The sequence below is a fragment of the Harpia harpyja genome, chromosome 15 (genome assembly GCF_026419915.1).
Source record: "Harpia harpyja isolate bHarHar1 chromosome 15, bHarHar1 primary haplotype, whole genome shotgun sequence".
In the NCBI taxonomy this organism is placed as follows: Eukaryota; Metazoa; Chordata; class Aves; order Accipitriformes; family Accipitridae; genus Harpia; species Harpia harpyja.
Window position 1 is genome coordinate 5,482,092 of NC_068954.1, and position 18,851 is coordinate 5,500,942.

The 18,851-nt window shown below is 40.6% G+C and overlaps 1 protein-coding gene across 2 annotated transcripts; it reads left to right on the forward strand.

The window, feature by feature from the left end:
- Nucleotides 1-216: 216 nt before the first annotated feature.
- LOC128152188 (cysteine-rich venom protein piscivorin-like) lies at nucleotides 217-11,068 on the forward strand. Of its 2 annotated transcripts, none has more exons than XM_052810276.1 (8): nucleotides 217-262; nucleotides 3,780-3,841; nucleotides 5,138-5,257; nucleotides 5,742-5,829; nucleotides 6,923-7,068; nucleotides 7,821-7,915; nucleotides 9,530-9,618; nucleotides 10,571-11,068. In XM_052810276.1, the coding sequence occupies exons 2-8, from the start codon at nucleotides 3,782-3,784 to the stop codon at nucleotides 10,582-10,584; spliced, it is 612 nt and encodes a 203-aa protein (XP_052666236.1). In that variant the 5' UTR covers nucleotides 217-262; nucleotides 3,780-3,781; the 3' UTR covers nucleotides 10,585-11,068. The 2 variants fall into 2 exon arrangements, with proteins under 2 accessions (XP_052666236.1, XP_052666237.1); XM_052810277.1 differs by having other exon boundaries at nucleotides 10,577-11,067.
- Nucleotides 11,069-18,851: the final 7,783 nt, after the last annotated feature.

Genomic DNA, 18,851 nt, shown 5'->3' on the forward strand with positions numbered 1-18,851 from the left:
TCATCTCTTCCAGTACAAGAAGTAAGAGGAAATAAAAATGGAACACAAGCAAACAACCTCCTCCTTGGAAGAATGTGCACTTGACAAGTGTGCTGTTTTATCTGGTCACTATTTGAATTTTATAATACCTGTGACGTTGAGTCACCTTGTCCTATCAGGAAATAGAAGAGCTATAAATCACCCTCCAGTGAAGAACCCCAGACACTTCCACAACCACCTGAAGAAGGACGGAAGAAACTTCTGATCTTTCTGGAAACAAAAGGTAGGATTTACACTGATTTGTTTGCTTAAAGTATTGCAACTTGTTTCATGTATTAAAATGCAACCTATTTTAGAAGACTTCTTGAACAATTTAGGACAGTCACAGAAAGAGGATTTTATTCAGTGAAAAATAAGGATTACATAGGCAACAGTGTAACACAAGCTGAAAAAAAGGGAGAGAAAATTGATGAACAATCAAAAACAGATGAAAAGCTGCCTGTATGCAAGAAAGCAGTACCTTGGCAGATTATACGTACATAGAGAAAGAGACAGAGACAGACCGAACATATTGAATTGGATATATATTCAGTTCAGTATATTCATTGCTATATGTAGCTATCACCACTTATCTTCAGAGTGGGGAAATTACCACCTTGTGCAACTTACCGCGCTTGTGCAAAGTGGCTTCTAAGTAGGACTTTGTGCAACAATGCTGTACAAGTGAAATGACAGCTTATATTATTGCATTTCAGGTCTTTTTCAAGGATAATAAAAAACAATGGGGATGTTCTTTTGTAATAGATATTCAATTGTATGAATAATTTAGGATACACCTTTTTTTTTTTTTTTAGGAGGAGAGATGGGAAAAACATATTCACACAAGTTTGCTAAACTCATACAAACTAGGGATGCTAAAGCACCATCTTTCAGTGGCAGATCCCTGTACACAGATGGAGTTGCAGGAAAGTCAGTAAGACTTGGCACATGTCCTGATTTATGCTTGATTGAGGGGGAACAGGGGAGGGGGACAGAGAGACTGATTTTAGGACCAGTGCCTAGAAATTAATGCAGAGCAATTAAATTTACATCTCATAAACCATAAGCATTTGGTTGAAATCAGTGGGATTGCCAAAAGTATGTTAATATCTTGGAGCAGGAAACCCACGGGGTCTTAAAAAGCATTCCAATGGCATTTTGAAACTTGTATCATGTATTAAATTACCAATTGCATTTAATTGTAAGTTAATTCATAGAAAATATTACAGTGAATGAATACTTTGCCCATGTCTTTAAGTTAGCTTCTGCAGTTTGGTTTGCAAAATAGAAAGTTTCACAATTTCAGTGAAGTGTTATTTTTCCTTTGAAACAGAGAATTTGTTTTTACATGTTTTAGGTGCAGAAAGGGTTGTTTTCTATTTGCATATCATCACATTTTGCACTCAAAAGACATATTTTTACTTGTAACTTGAGTACAGCTAAAAATAACCCCCACCTCTATTTATTTTCTAGTTAGAAATTAAGTGAAAAGAATAATTGTTCATGTTATTGGGAGTATAATCTTTTATTGCTAAACACCTAGGTCATATACACTGCAAAGTTTTGTAATGGCTCTGAGAAATAAGTGGTAGAAAAGTTAGTACGAAAAAACTTCTGTGATCCTAAAGCACTTCAAGCAGGCATAGGTGATGTCAAAATTAAACATAAATGACATATGGCAATAACAAGAACAGGAAATCAATGACTTCTACTGCTAATTACTGGTATGTTTTTCCCCCAGATCAACTAGGTCTTTCCTCAACTACAAGTTGAGGCTATTTTGAAGGCTGTGAGAGTTTAATTGTACAGATGTGGCCAGTCTGTTCAGTTTTTTGGCCTCTGAGCTACAGCTGCCCATAGTCACAGTCCACCTCAACAGGATTTGCTCTTTGGCAGAGCTGGAGAAGCATCCCTGCCTACAGGCTGGGGACTGTGGGTTGCCTCCAGTGCAATGTAAGCAAGCCAGCTGGTGAGGAAAATGGGCCTTGCTGTATCATTTGGAAAAGGGTAGTTTTTCTCACCCACATGTTCTCAACAAGCCACAGCACCTTGTTTTATATAAACTGGTTGCCTCGAGGTAAAGGAGCTTTGCTGAATATGAAAAGATCAGCAAACCCTATTGGCCTTTCCCCAAGAATAAATTAAAAGTAAAACCAGCAGCCCATCAAAACCAAATAAGAAGTTAAGCTAATAATATATCTCTGTGGTAACATGCCCATAAATTCCCTTGGAGTGGGAGGCTGGGAAAAACGCCAAAATAAGTAAATTCCATTCTAGTCACCTGCTTGCCTGCCCAAGGTAGCTAAGCAGAAACAAGGTGAATATAAGTCCTATGACTGATTGCAGTGAGAAACCTGAACTTTGAAGTGACCTACATTACCTCCCGGATCACTGTAGTGGGATGGTATGGTGCTTTGAGTCCCCTAAACGAGTAGAGTCTTGGAGTCCAGGGTTTGGTGGTTGCTTCTTCAGTTAGAGAAGGCTCTCCCTTCTGTTGCCATTCCACACTACCTGTAATATAATCAAGACTTGTCTTTAAAAAAACAAAAACAAAAAAGCTTTCTGAAAGAAGTCTTTCCCAGGAAGCCAGTGCTGGTCCATTTCTGGTCCAGCCAGTTCTGCCCCAGCTTGCATGCAAGGCTTCGCAGTGCTGGTCGCCCAGAAATAAGGGGTTTGAATCCTGACTCAGACACCTAAGTGTAGAGGTCTGCACTTGGGCTGAGTGTCTAATTCCCCTTTCAACCAATGCAGTCCAGACAAAGCAGGCAATGGGGAGTAGGGGAAGTTTCAGACTAACACAGACACAAAAACAAGCTAACAGCAGCATCCCACCCCAGCCGTTCCACACTGTGGCAAGGAGCAGAAGGCTTCCTACAGGAATGGAAGTACAAATGTCCTCCTGTACTGTTGTCCTGGTTTCAGCTGGGATAGAGTTAACTGTCTTCCTAGTAGCTGGTACAGTGCTATGTTTTGAGTTCAGAGCGAAGAATGTTGATAACACTGATGTTTTCAGTTGTTGCTCAGTAGTGTTTAGACTAATGTCAAGGATTTTTCAGCTTCTCATGCCCAGCCAGTGAGAAAGCTGGAGGGGCACAAGAAGTTGGCACAGGACACAGCCAGGGCACCTGACCCAAACCGGCCAACGGGGTATTCCATACCATGTGATGTCCCATCCAGTATAGGAACGGGGAAGTGGGGGCAGGGATTCGCCGCTCGGGGACTGGCGGGGTGTCGGTCGGCGGGTGGTGAGCAATTGCACTGCGCATCATTTGTACATTCCAATCCTTTCATTATTGCTGTTGTCATTTTATTAGTGTTATCATTATCATTATTAGTTTCTTCTTTTCTGTTCTATTAAACCGTTCTTATCTCAACCCACGGGTTTTGCTTCTTTTCCCGATTTTCTCCCCCATCCCACTGGGTGGGGGGGAGTGAGTGAGCGGCTGCGTGGTGTTTAGTTGCTGGCTGGGGTTAAACCACGACAACTGTGAATTCAGGTGAAGGTATTCAGCCAGGATTACAGCAGGAAGTATGAGATGTACAAAGCAGTTGATTCATAGAAATTTGGAAATGCAGAGGGGGAATGAATTTTATTTTTTTACTTCTAAATATGGGAGGAGGAGAGAAGGAGGAAAGAAAGCAAACATTACTTTGCTATTTGAGAAAAAGCCAGGAAATACACAGGCAACAGATGAATTAAGTATTCAGAGAAATGAAAGCTCTGTAAAAAATAAATTAAATCCTCATTCTCCCCTTTTCAGAGATGATTCTGCCAGTGGTGTTCCTGTGTCTCACAGCTGTGCTGCCTCCATCCACTGGAGAGGTAGGATCCACACTTTCTACTCAGAAAATCTAGATGGGACCCAAGGCACTCGTGGTCTGACTGAATATGGCTTTTCCTATGCTCACCGATCATGTGCAGAGTCTGATTAGATATTTAGGATCTGGAAAGCATTTATCCTTGAAGTCTGTTTAATTTCAAAGCAGTGGACTGGTTCCACACTTGCACACTAAGCCATCTATAGACTTAGTGTTACTTGTGATTTGGGTCAGAGAGAACTATATATTTCAGAAGCTCCCATACACAGGTCCAGTAATTTGGATCTCTCAAAGATCTCTTCCTCTTAATTCCTCAGGGTTTTACAGGCAGCAGTTACCTAACTCTCACCCTTTCTTGTCCTACAGGTCCTGAGCTATGTGTCTCTCCCTTTGCTCAGAGTCCCATCCTCTCAACATGTATCACTGATTTCCCTCAAACAGCTAAACGAACTAACATACTCAATGCACACTTAGAGTGGTTCCTCCCAAGCCATACTTAGTCTGAAGTTTGAGGTTTGCTACTTCTGCTTCAGAAACACTAATGTGACTGAAGGCTTGACTACATTTCCCCCTAATTCTTCATTTTCTGCTCTCCATGCTGCAGTCTAGAAGACTAGTGAGAATGGTTGTAAAGAGGGAACTGAGTTCTTCACATGGTTATATTTTAATTAGAAAACACAGGAAAAGTTTGAGAAATGCTATCAGTTATAGCAAGAGTGGAAGAAAATCTATGGCATGAAAAACAGAGGCACAATTTTTTGTTCGGTGGGATGTCCTGATGAAGTACCACAAGAGGACTGTGACGATCCTGTGATTAAACAGGTTCCTTCAATAAAAAAACATGGATAGGCATGTTTAAAACATTAGAGAAGGGGAACACATCATAAGCACATTCATGTCTTCCGCTGATTTTTAGATCCTGTTTCCTCAAAACCTCATGAAGGAAATTATAATAATAGTAAAATAAGTCTTATTCAGTTGCCTAAATTTAAGAGTCTAAAGACACACGAGGCATTCCAGGATATCTCAGCCATCCACAGAGGGCTGGCAGATATGACGCAGGAACCAGTGTAATTACTGCTAAGCCCTACACTGTGGAACCACTGAAAGTGTTACTCCACATCGAAGCACCCCTAGAGATACTTAGGAGACAAAGCGTATCACAGTACCTCCTCCATCACAAGGATCATCTTCTCCATGGCTGATATTAGTATTTTCATATTTTAATATTTCCTAGACAGGATACAGGATCTAGTTACATTCAAATGAAAAAGAAATATAACATGTTCTTTCAATTTAGGAACCTGAAGGTTTCGATGCTCTGTCAACTAGCAAAGCAAGTCAGCAAAAGCTGATTGTTGACAGACATAATACCCTCAGAAGAGGAGTGAAACCAACTGCCAGCAACATGTTGAAGATGGTAAGTTGTGTCATGTAAATCTATTTTTAATCAGTAATGGCCTCTATGAGAGATACAGAACTGTATGCAAAGTCACATTATTTTATTTACCCACAAATTCACTCTCCAGACCATTCCTAAGGATTGAGCATGGCCAACACCAAGAGAAACATAAAGCTGGGTGGGTGGAAAAAAAGTCTGGAAAATGTTGTGGTGTATGAACACTAATGTCTCTTTCTTTTGGAGGAAAAAAAAAAAAAGGAAAAGGAGGAGCCATGGCATTGTTCATTTCTTTCTGATGTATTCTTCATCAGTCTTCACAGTTTCTATTCTCCTGGGTGCATAGTAACTTTATTCCTACTCCCCTTACCCCTCCCAAAAGGGGAAGAAAAGGATTTTGTATATGATTTTCTGATTTGAAGTGTAATTTCCAAATGTTGTTCCTTCATAAGGGGTTATTAATTGGTACCTGTCTGAATGACTAATATCTTCTTCTTTCATTAAGGAATGGTGTCCTCCAGCTGCAAAGAATGCCCAAGAATGGGCCAGTCAGTGTACTTTGAGTCACAGTCCTGGTAACATGCGGAGAACCAGTAAGTGACGCATGAGTGCTAACTGAATAATGTCATACATGTTAACATGTTATTGATGTGAACAGTTTGGGGGTTTTTTGTTTGGTTGGTTTTTTAATGCCGTTCATATTCAATGTGATTTTGTTGGTGTATGGGACAAAGGCAAAATTCTAAACATAAATCTGTCCAGTAAGTGAGAAAAGTTCAATTCCATTCTCATCCCAATTGCATCAGTTTTACATCCTACTTTCTTCAGTCGGTGAAAAAAAATCATAGCGAGAAAGGATATTCTCCCAAAATACCCATCAGAAAGAAGAGAATCTAGACCCAGTTAACTGCAGAAATCAGCTTGCATGTGGTGGATGAAACTGGGAAGGAAGGGGCAAAGGGTGAAGGTCTAAAACTGGCTGGTGGTGCTAAGCATAATTTCCAAGACAAGACTCTGGCAACTTGCAACTTATAACTATTTTGGAGGCTCATATAAACACTTCAGTCATTGGATATTGAAGTTACAGCTATACTAGGTTTACAATAGCCATGATCAGTGCCCAGTGTGATGTTGACTGACTTCTGTCTATAATGTAAGTTGTGAACGATCCTTCAGTCCCCACACTTTTTGCCTAAAACCCAAATCCTCTGGTTCTTGCAAAGGTGAATCCCAGATGACAACTAATGTGTATGCAGTAGGGTTGGACCTGAATAAAAACAGTGGATGAAGACAGTGTAGACACCTTCTTGTGTACCAGAAGTAAGCTTTGAATTATCGGGATTTTCCCAAGATTACCGAGCTGTGACCTGAATAATGACTAGGTTGCTAACTTTCAAATAGCAAAATTACAGTCATGAATCTGTGGTGCAGATCTACACGTGTATCTACAGACATGCAGAAGGTCTGTCAACAGCCAAACTACCAGCCAAACAGGCTGGCCACGCTGCAAACTGGTCAAGTGACAACTTCAGTATTGACAAAGGGTGATGTCACTGAACTGGAAAAAAACCCAAGCCTGCTGTCCCATCTGGGATGAGAACTTCCATGGAAATCATACCACCTTTTTGCTGTGTTTTTCTCACACTTGTATCTTTTATGCATTTCTCAATACTTTTCTGTTTTCAGCTGTACAATGTGGTGAAAATCTCTTCATGTCATCCGCCCCTTTCCCATGGTCAGATGTTATTGAGGCCTGGTACAACGAGAAGAAAGATTTCAAATATGGAACTGGAGCAAAAACACAAGGTGCTGTGATTGGCCATTACACTCAGGTAGATGCAAATCTTTTATATTTTAGGCTGAATAAATAAATATCTGTATCTTAGCTAAGCAGCTTTTATCCTCTCATTATCTTTAAAGGGAGTAAGTACAATGGAGACATGAGAGTTATTCTGACAAAACAAGATGAAAACTTTCAAAGTAACAGAATTAAAATGAAAATAATAGGCTAAGTGTCTTTATGGAGTAAAGATACTGGTATTTCAAAACTTCAGGAAGAAGCAAAGGGAAGAAACTCATTTGTTTGTTTAACATCTGACAATTGCTCAGACACTGGAAGAATAAGGTTATTAAAGTACCAGGAAGGAAATATAAATAGGTTTGTTACAGTCTACAGAGTTCCATTGACTCAGAGAGTTTCCAGTTGGACAATGGCTTATGACAACCTCTGTTCACCTGCACGAAACACAGGATATAAAATTTTACATCATGATTCCTACATCTTCTTCAACAGTTTTAATTGAATAAAAACATGTATAATTAAGACACTTTAACTCAAATGCTTTATGTATATATATGTGTGATAAATTATTATCATTATATCCTAAATGTTCTTTGGTTCAGGGGTGAAAGCAGGGGAAAAAAATGGGTTTTTCCAGCAAAGTGGGGACTTATATTTTACTATAAAGGGTAAATAAAGTGACTTAACTTGGTTGCAAATGTTTCTGTAAAGCATATTGTACTTAAATGATTTTCAAATGTATATTTTTTCATTCTCCCATGATTTTTGTTCTTATACCTACAGATGGTTTGGTACAATTCTTATCAAATTGGATGCGCTGTCGCTTTCTGTCCCAACAGTAAATACAAATACTTTTATGTCTGCCAGTACTGTCCCATGTACGTATTGATCTGATTCTGGAACTTCTTACTACATTACCAAAATTGGTCAGGAGATAGTGAAATTTCTAATAGGGCACATAACCCATAGCTGAGGAACAGGTTTGAAGAGTATATTAGGAATATGAAAAGACAGAAACATACTCATCAAAAGAATTGTCAAACAAGCAAAAGCATAAAACACATAACAGTGACACTGATTTTCAGATTAAATTTCATTTGCCTAGAACTCCTAGTTTTCATAATAGTAAATCATAAATAAATATTTTCCACATTCTACTTGAAATCTTGGTTCAGAAAGACATATTAACACGTACAGTACAGTGAAGACTATAATTAATACCAAAAACTTTAGTGGGAATTTTAAGGCAGAGTGATGATTTCATAAACTCTCTAAAATTTATTTTCTCATTCACATTGTAATATATTGCAGTGGGTTGACCTTGGCTGACTGCCAGTAGTCCACCAAGCTGCTCTATCACTCCCCTTCCTCAACAAGACAGAGGGAGAAAAAATATGACAAAAAGCTCATGGGTCAAGATAAGGACAGGGAGATGACTCACCAGTTACCATCACAGGCAAAACAGAATTGACTTGGGGAAATTAATTTATTACCAGAGTAGGATAATGAGAAATAAAAACAAATCTAAATTCCTTCTGCCCATCCCTCCCTTCTTCCCAAGCTCAACTTCACTCCCAATTTCTCCACCTCCTCCCCTTGAGCAGCACAGGGGGATGGGGAATGGGGGTTGCAGTCAGTTCATCATACGTTATCTCTGCCACTCCTTCCTCCTCACACTCTTCTTCTGCTCCAGCATGGGGTCTCTCCCACGGGAGACAGTCCTCCATGAACGTCTCCAGTGTGGGTCCTTCCCACGTTGGAGTTCTTCATGAACAGCTCCAGCGTGGGTCCCTTCCACGGGCTGCAGTCCTTCAGGCACAGACTGCTCCAGTGTGAGTCCCTTGCAGGGTTACAAGTCCTGCCAGAAAACCTGCTCCAGTGTGGGCTCTCCATGGGGTCACAACCTCCTTTGGGTGCATCCCCCTGCTCCGGCATGGGGTCCTCCATGGGCTGCAGGTGGAGATCTGCTCCACCATGGACCTCCCTGGGCTGCAGGGGGACAGCCTGCCTCACCATGGTCTTCCCCACCACGGGCTGCAGGGGAATCTCTGCTCCGGTGCCTGGAGCATCTCCTCCCCTCCTTCTTCACTGACCTTGGGGTCTGCAGGGCTGTTGCTCTCACATGTTGTCACTCCTCTCTTCTGGTTGCTGTTGCACAACAGTTTTTACACTTTCTTAAATACGTTATCACAGTCACTGATTGGCTCAACTTTGGGCAGCAGCGGGTCCAACCCGGAGCTAGCTGGCACTAGCTCTGTCTGAAACAGGGGCAGCTTCTGGTATCTTCTCACAGAAGCCACCCCTGCAAATTCCACCTTCCACCCCCTCCACTACTGAAACCTTTCCAGATAAACCCAACACATATATAAAAATTGTTTGGCATATAACCAAATACTGTAAATTAATATATGTATGCATCTGTATGATTAAGTTTTATTCTCAGATATGTTATAGTGACTTTATAGCTTATGTTGGTAATGTTGATGTTTCAGGGGGAATCTACAAAGTTCAATTCAGACACCCTACAAAGAAGGAGAACCCTGTGGTGATTGCCCTAATGCTTGTGAGAACGGATTATGCAGTAAGTTTTAAGCATTTTAATTGTGACTTGGGTAAAGTTGATGCTTTAAAAAAATACAATTAATTTATGCAAATGGAAGGGGGTTGAAATTATTTGTTCAAATACCAAGCCAAAAGCACTATTACAGAGCCACACTTCACCATGCTAGGTTCTTTACCTAGGTGGGACAACTTGTGGAGTGAAACCAAAGGAGTCTATGATAAGGGTGGGCAAATGTTAGACGGTCAGTCTACCTTGGGATGCAGATACCCTCCACTTTATGGATCAAGGTATTCAGATGTCCTAGATATCTTCATTAAAGATGACAATGTCTGGGTCTCCATATGGAAACTCTCATGAATACCTCCTAGCTTAAGATGCATTGACTACAAGTGAGATCAAAGGTATGTTTACACCAATGGTAGCACAGAAACCTGAGTTCCAGACTTCCAGCTGCAGTTTATATGCTTTTCCATAACCAGGAGAGGCAATTCTTATCCTTGAATCTAGCAAATGCCAGGTAAGGAGGGGACTTCTTTATCTTTTTTCTTCTTCCTCCTTTGAACGATGGTGGCTGATCTAGTAGCTTTAGCAACACACTTGATAAGAGCAAGTAGCAAATCTGAGTTTTAAGAATTCTAACAGAAAATAAAAACATATGGGCTGAGTCTCATAAGGCAAGACTTAATTTCAATCTTCTGTTATGGAATTAACCTAATTCTCATCATGGGCTGTAGTATAAAGGAAGAAAGCTTCAAAACACCTTGCAAGTTCAGTGAGAAATCTTGAAAGAGCTAAGAATTTTGTATGTGTGGTCAAAGGTTTTGGATGCTGCTGTGGAGTAAATGGCAAGAAAGAGGAAAAAATTACAGAGAAAAGAAATATTGATGAAATATTATTCTGAAAGGAAACGCTGCATGTTTTCATTTCCCATTTATGGTTAATTTTGTTTTTCAATTCATTTTTTCCCAAGCCTTAGAAGTTTGAATGTGTTTATTCCAACTACCTTGGCAAAGTCTCCTGGATGTACCCGTAGCTTCATCAAGTTCACTGCTCTGCTTCCTGCCAATGCAAAAGTGAAATAAAATAACAGGCTCAACTTTTCCCTCCTGGACATCCATCTCCTTAGTGACTTCTTTCACAGAACCAGATTCCATCCTGCCTCTCCATATTTGCAGAAGGACTAACTTCAGTCCAGTGACACACAAGAAAAAGCTGTAGGAGGATGTATATATTCTATTCGTATAATGGTCTAGAACACAGTGGAGATCTTAATTGAAATTTGGCATATGGGTACCAGATATATTTAATGATTAGCTTCTCACATCTTTTTTTTCCCCGAAATGTTATCTAAGGAGCATTGTTTAAAGTTCTGTGGTTCCATATGTTTCATATGTTCTCAGCATAGATGGGTAGTCCTTGGTCATGCAACTAGTCTTAACTCGATCAACCTTTAAACTACTGTACTGTTAACAAGACCAGAAGATAAACAGGATTGTTTGAAATATGTAGTTCTCAAAAGGAATTAGGAGAGCAGAGCAGTTTCCACTAGAACTGTTCCTGTTTAGAATCTTTGTCTTTTGCTGACATACATTCTACTGTAAAACACTCAGTCGTAAAAAAAAAAAGTGGAGTTCATTTAATTAATGATCCTGTTTATAGTATAAGATTGCACTTACCATAAATACAGGTAACTAAATCTGCCTTCTAATGAAGAACTGTCTGAGAAAAGGGCTTAATTCACAATAATAGATAGCGAAGGAGGAAGGTCCCTGCATTTGGAAACTTTGCTTTTAATAATAAGCAGAGGTGTCTTTCAAAATTATTTTTTTTTAATATCTGCTTTTGCTGCATCAATCATTAAATTACTCATTCTTCTCTGACCAATTCATTGCCATTTTCATTCTTTTTTATTACCATGAAATACAGTTCACTAAACTTCCACCAATTTTGTGACTTTATTAGCATTAGGCCTTGAAAGGAGCCTGATTCCCTGATTTGGAAAGCAGGTGTTCTTCTGTGCAGTCAACAGAGTGGGACTAAACATTATTTTAGTCTCACCTTACAAAGGTTTCACATTCCAGTCCTCCTTTAGTAAGGAAGCTGCTGTCATGCTTAAGATTCCAAGTCCCAGAGCCTTTGGCAGGGAATAATTTCAACACACATTTCTGACTCATTCATTTCGGTGACATTTCTCTTAGTATGAAAGACAAGCATTAAGTTAAAAGCCTGGTTTCACAATTCAAAGTGCTTATTGTTTGGGTTGTTTTTTTCTCGTGCTTCTCCACAACTTTTTCCCTCCATGGTATACTGCGCTCTCATTTGGGTACATATGTAGTAGTAAATTAAGCAATGCCAGGACATAGGTGTGAGTGCTGGAACATGACTTACTGCACTCTTAAATAATTAGCACAGGTTCAAGTAAGAATGATGATAATGCAATAGCTAATCCAGTGTTGTTATCATTAAGGAAATGGGTAGACCTGTTACCCCAGTGCTAAAAAAGTGCATTTGCTATGAATAATGGGTCTAGAAATCTATTCCCTTCCATCATAACCCATACTATAAGAACTGATTTCTCAGTCACTCACAAGAAGAAAGAAGTAGTGTAACAAGGTAAAAATCAGCCCTCATACATTTCACCTGTGAGGACCCAGGGAACTAAAGGTCAATAAGCCTAATTTAGATACCCAGGAAGGAAATTGAGCAAATTGTTTACCTGTCATTTTATAATCAGTAGAGTATAAAATACCAGCATGGACTCATCATGAGCTGCTTTTGCCAAACCAAACTTTCTTCAGTGTGTAACTCAGATGAGTGGATGTTGTTTTGGCTTTGGTAGCGTGTTTGACAAAGCCACAAAAGACATTTGCAAACTAGGGAGATGCGGTTCAGATGAAAAGTAATAAGACATGGCACATACATGCTGTTGAACACACACATCTGTGATGCTCCTGTGCAGGGGGCAGAGACGGAGGCCTCTAGCAATGCGGTTAGGTGTCTGCACAGACGGACAGTACCCACACCCAGAGCTAATTGCACAGTTCTCGCATGTGATGTCTATGACCTTCCCCAGCCACAAGTCACAATCATGGTTGAAGACAGCTTTTGCCAATGTACGGAAAACCTTCACTGAATGCTTTTCTTGGGTAAAAGAGGGTCAGATCCACATTCCCATTTGCCACAAGCACTTTTAGGGCATTTTCTTGGATAAAAACATGTTCTAGGTTCCCAGATTACTTCCAACGAAAATTAAGAGCCGATTCTGTTCTAAGAAATATGCCAGAATTTTAATCCATTACAGTTCAGTATAAAATGAATAACTGGTACTTAGGAGAGACAAGATCTGGAGAGGTAATAACAATCAATAGATTGATGATGGTGTGAACGACCCTTGAAGCAGGAAACCCAAGATGCCCTGTGCTGTGCTACAGAGACATTGATCTGTTCCTGTTTGCTTCAAGGAATCTTATATTCTTTTCTCTCCAAAGGGACATACCTTTGATGGGTGGAGCACAGAATGATTTCCTCACCTATCCCAAATAGCATTTAACTTAGTGCTTACAGTACCTTCTTCATAAATGTTGGCTGTACTGCAGATTGGCATTGTATCAAACCTCCTATCCCCTGACACATTCTCTCACTACAAAGAAAACTGGTAAAAAGTAGACCTCCACCAACACTTTTTCTTCATTTAAGCATATTTTGGAAGGAAGGTGGCTATGACCACTGCTTTATGTGAGGTTCAGCTATTGGTGTTTCTAGGGCATGAAAAAGGTTTAGTGACTGACTCTGGTACCAAATGGTCATGTTGCAACCAGGCAGTGCTGGTAAAAGACTTAAAAGCCATTATAATATGTAGAACCATAGAATGGTTTGGGTTGGAAGGGACCTTAAAGATCATCTAGTTCCAACCCCCCCTGCCACGGGCAGGGACACCTTCCACTAGACCAGGTTGCTCAAAGCCCCATCCAACCTGGCCTTGGACACTGCCAGGGATGGGGCAGCCACAACCTCTCTGGGCAACCTGTTCCAGTGCCTCACCACCCTCATAACGAAGAATTTCTTCCTTACATCTACTCTAAATCTACCACCTTTCAGTTTAAAGCCATTACCCCTTGTCCGCTGCAACAGGTCCATGTCCTTCTCATGTTGGGGGCCCCAGAGCTGAACACAGAACTCCAGGTGGGGTCTCACCAGAGTGGAATAGAGAGGGAGAATCACCTCCCTCGACCTGCTGGCCACCCTTCTTTTGATGCAGCCCAGGATATGGTTGGCTTTCTGGGCTGCATATACTTCATAACGTATTGCAAGGCAGTGTGCCTTGTCCCTGATAGCTCTCTGTGGTCCCTGTGGTGCCCACATCAGACCATGCATTCCTTCTAGCACACCCTGGTCCTGGGTCATTTCTCCTTTCAATGTGAAACCCTTGAAACCCTTCCTACCTTTACCAAGGATCCAGAGCAGACAAGTTGCTGCCATGGGTGGGCCCGTGGAAAGGCGTCATTCCCCATTCCTCCTTCTCACCTACTTCTACCCGAGCTCCCTGCAGATAGCTGGCTGCTCTAGGACAGTGCCTGAATTAGTTCCCACATCATGGGCCCTTGGTTCACTGTGGAAAAGTACACAGTTGAGAGGAGAGAAGAGAAGAGAAGAGAAGAGAAGAGAAGAGAAGAGAAGAGAAGAGAAGAGAAGAGAAGAGAAGAGAAGAGAGAATAAATTCAGTTGGAAGGGACCTACCTAGTGCAACTGCCTGACCACAAATTTGTTTAGAACTAGTTCCTCTCTAAACTGCAAGAATTCTCTCACATATGCAATGGTGTAACAGGAATAGTGAAACTTGATATGCACAGTTCACCTAAGGCAGTATCCTGTCTCTCGCCATTACAAAAATGTCCTTTAATGGCAGGTAGAAAAATCCTGTGGTAGGCAGAACTGAGTTTGCTCTTTCCCCAGATTTGATATCCAACAGTCATGACATCCTTTTAGTGCTGAAACAGAAACAAATGTCATTTTGAAAATATATCATCATTAGTTATGAAACTTCTGGATATTGCTAGAACCTATGCAGCCTTCTGAAAGCTGTAAGACGGATGTATTTTACACCTCTCTGATGCTGTAAGCCTTGATTCACTTATTTTTCAGAATTTGAAGAAATGTTCTTGAAACCTGCAAAGCAAAAACACGCAGTACACTTTTAAATATGTGCCTAGAGCCTTGATTGATTTGACACTTTAAAGTGTTACAACAATGTTTCAATAGTGAGGATGGAAAAATGGTGAAGTCTTGTTATATGTGGTGGGTTGAAAAATCCCTCCTGAAACTGTGGACTGCCTCTCACTTAGACTCTTTCCTGGCTGCACAATGCAACACTTTTTTCCCAAAATTCAAGAAAAAGATATTGCATGTGCTTTAAAGTAACATTTGTTGTCTGTGAAAGGGAGTTGAAAGAAACAGTTTGTGTCCCAAGAAGCATCTCTAATTTTTAAACAGCACCCTCATCACAGAGCTAACTTCCCTTAAACCAATGAATGTTTTGCATTTGTTGGCATTGAAGAGGAAGATCTATTTTTTTAATTAGCCTGACAGCTTTCAGCAAAGCTCTGCCTGGCCTGTATCATAAAGGCAAAAATGTACTTACTGCAAGAGACATCACCATTAGACAATACAGTTCACAAATATTAATGTTTTAAAATATACTAATTATGAAATACTTATGTTAATAATGAAATTTAACATCCTGTACACTATTTTTAATGTATCTATCAACTTTTTTTTTCCTTTTTCACACTAAACATAAGTTATCAATATTTGAGGAGGCCAAGAAATGTAGGCTCTGCAATCACTACCAACATCCTGCTATGAAAGCACACATGAATGCATTGATCAAACTATGGAAAATTTCATAGTATTCAAATACAGTCTTGAAGAAAGTCCTAAGCATTGAAGGGAAGAACAGCCTGACTTTTTGAAATGCATGTCACAAGCATCTGAAATTGCATGGTAGATAAAACTTCCCATTCCTCAGCTAAACCTAATCAGATGATAACTAAAAAGACAGAGGCTACAGTGAGCGTACAAAGATTGGGAGTATAGTACCATAATGAAGTTGCACTTACACTTTTCACACTTCTGATTTTGATGGATATGTTAGCCAAATACATTGATTTTTAGTATATTTTTTCCTGCGTTTTTGCAGGAGCATGTACATTTGGCTTTTAATCTTCTCTCACATAATTCTGTAAACCCAGAGAAATTAATTGGAATTGTATGTTTACAGAAGACCAAGAAATATTGGGGTTTTTTTTCCCATCCAGTTAATTCCTGCCAGTGCTGGTTCATCCTTCCATACTGTTTGCCTAACTTTTAACCTATCATATGTAACACTGGTTTTGTCAAACAGATTTCCTCTGAGGCTGAGTCATCATCTGCTACATACTATGCTATATCTAGTACCACACAGTCCACAGTCTGCGTGAGCCAAGTTTTTATTCTGTTCTGCAAGAATAAAGACATCATAAAAAATACAATGGTCATTAAAATGGCCTTAAAAAAAACTGGGACTCTTACTTCAAATATTAATCATCTGAGCAGAAAGGTGCCTTTTCTTCTTTTATGAAGATAATCCTCATTAATTTTCTCTGTAACAGCCACAGAAAAGCTTTTTAGATAAGTTATACAACAAAGTAATGAACATTATTCTCACTCTTTCTATGCCATTTTCAGATGGATTTCCTGACTTTACATGTGTGTCCACCTGCTCCGCTGCATCAGCTTGCTGGACAGGTAAGAAAGACAAGACAAACTCTAAAGAAAACAGAAATAACCTACAGATAGTTTTACATATTTGTAGATTATCATAATTTTGCAGCTGTAAAAGAAAACAACAAGTGTATACTCAAATGCATGTTCACATCTTGTGAGGGACAGAGATCACCTGTGCCCTCAGTTGGCCCAAGAAATGCTCCAGAACCTGATGGTTTATACCCTGAAATCCAGCTGTGGCACCCACAATCCTCTGTTTGGCACCCAGGCTGCCCGCACAGTGCCTTACGCAAGAGGTAAGTGTCTCCAAATTAGATGCAAATTGCAACAAAAGGCTGAGCAAGGAGTGGCCTATTTCAATTTAATAGGAAACAAGGTTTTAATCCTCCCACTCCCTCCGTGCTGTGGCACGCATAAGGGTTACAGATTTCCCTTGGCAAGGCAGAGCTATCAGAGGCAGTTAGGACCTCACATTTGGATTTAAGCAGCTCTATTTCTCCCAGAGCTGTCTATAGGGATCCTTTAATCTGGGTCTCAGCCTGTCCACAAACCAGCACTCACTGTAATATGTTAAGAATAAACCTCTTACTTTTTCAGCTTTAAGTGGCAGGGACTGTCCATTGCTGTAAGTATATTTATTACTCTGCCTATAATATGCTTTGGCCATAGTTTGCTAAGTTTATCATTTAGTATCAGTGCTGTATCAAACACTTTCTGTCAATTTTTCCATAAGTTTTGCTGTTAATCCTGTTCTGGCTGTTTTGCAGGGAGTTGTTTTACAGGGAGCTGGTCTACAACAAAAAATAACTTATCAAACTCAGTTATTTTTAGTCTGGGTAAGCTCCTCAGCAAAATTCACCATAAGGTCCAACATCAAGTCCTTTTGTTACAACTGGGGCTGTAAAAAGGCGGAAATGAGCTTTGTGGGAGGAGGAATGTTAAACTATGCTATTACTTCATGCATACCTCATGGGTGGGATTTCAGACATAATCTGTTAAAGTGCAGAGAGTGAGTTTGTAGGGGTGGAATTGAGGGATGGGGAAGCAGCAAAAAATTACTAGAACAAATCGTCTGTCTCATCTGACAGCACCATGGAAGTGAAGTTACCTGGGATGGCTTACACAGGCTACCACCATGGGAAGAGGACGATCATCCCCGGTGCCACCACTACGTTTCCTCCTTACTAAGTTGATTCCATCTTGTAACCTGGCAGAAAACTATCCACAGTCTGGCGGGTACTGAGACATGTAGACACAGAAAGGAATAGAATCTCCCCCAGCAACAGCGGGAAATTATTAGATGGCTCCAAATCAGCTGCAACCCAGGAATGTATTAGGAAGAGGTGGCTGAGCTCCCTTTTCTATCCTTGTGTCCGTTTCCCCACTTCAGCCACCAGCACAGTCCCTCCTCACCAACAGTGAGTTGATGTACTTGCAGTACTTATCAAGTGGATGTGCTGTAAAGGGAAAGAATTAAAAGGAAAGGATAAGGAAGGCAGGGCTGGGGGTGAGAAGTGGTCCAACAGGCTCACCTCTACTGCAAGAGCCGTTTTGGGTGAAGGTCCCCCCACTTGGGTAGGAGGTGACCTTGAAGCTCATCGCAGCTTTCTGCATGAGCGGAAAAAACACCTTGTCCCAGCACTTTCTTTGAAAATGCTGAGGTCTTCATGTCTGAACATCTAACTGTGAAGAAAGAGGAAAATCACCTGACTGATGCAACAGAAACACCTGATAATTTATCCCCAGTATGAGGAAGAGAAGATAGTGCCTCAACAGCTGAGCTTTGTCCACCTGGGGCTGGGCTATAGTACAGACCAGACGTCATCATTTGGGTAGGAAGATTTTCCTATCTATTCTTCTGTGACCTTTCTGGCTGTTAGACATGCAGAGCACAGTGGGGCTTTGTCACTCAAACCTTGATCAGTAAAGATCACTCAGCAAAACCACAATCTTTTACTGCACGTCAAACAACTTTCTCCTTATCTTTCATACACCACCTCTCACCTAAGCAAAGAGGAAGCCATTTGGCACCTAAATTTTCTGGAAATGTAATTTAGCTCTCCCTGCAGCTATAAAGAGGGATTAAAAACCTCCCCCAGGAGAATGGGATTACTGGGGATGTCAGTGCCTGGGTCTCCAACATGCAAGATGCACAAAACGTGATGGCAGCATGAGTCCTTCAGCTTCCCCAGGGCTGGGACATCTTCGCTGACAGCTGTGCAGGGTCTAGCTCATCTACTGTTAATTCAGCCTGTAATGCAGCTCAGAGAGAGGGACACATCCAGCATTTCTTATTTCTTTAAGGAATGCAGTCCTGCTGCTGCAAGAAATCCCCAGCACAGTACGAATCAGTGCATTTAATGCCACAGTCCTCAGCAGTAAAGGAAAATGAATGAAAGAGTTGGGATGGCCCATCTATATGTAGTCACAGTGCTGCATTGAAATAATTCACTGGGTTTTCCAGGGCTGCTTGTACTCCTCCATTTATA

Coding starts and splice junctions, on each gene's coding strand:
- LOC128152188 (XM_052810276.1), top strand. CDS start 3,782: ATGATTCTGCCAGTGGTGTTCCTGTGTCTCACAGCTGTGCTGCCTCCA. Junction 3,842..5,137: donor TGCCTCCATCCACTGGAGAG/GTAGGATCCACA, acceptor CTTTCAATTTAG/GAACCTGAAGGTTTCGATGC. Junction 7,916..9,529: donor GTCTGCCAGTACTGTCCCAT/GTACGTATTGAT, acceptor TTGATGTTTCAG/GGGGAATCTACAAAGTTCAA.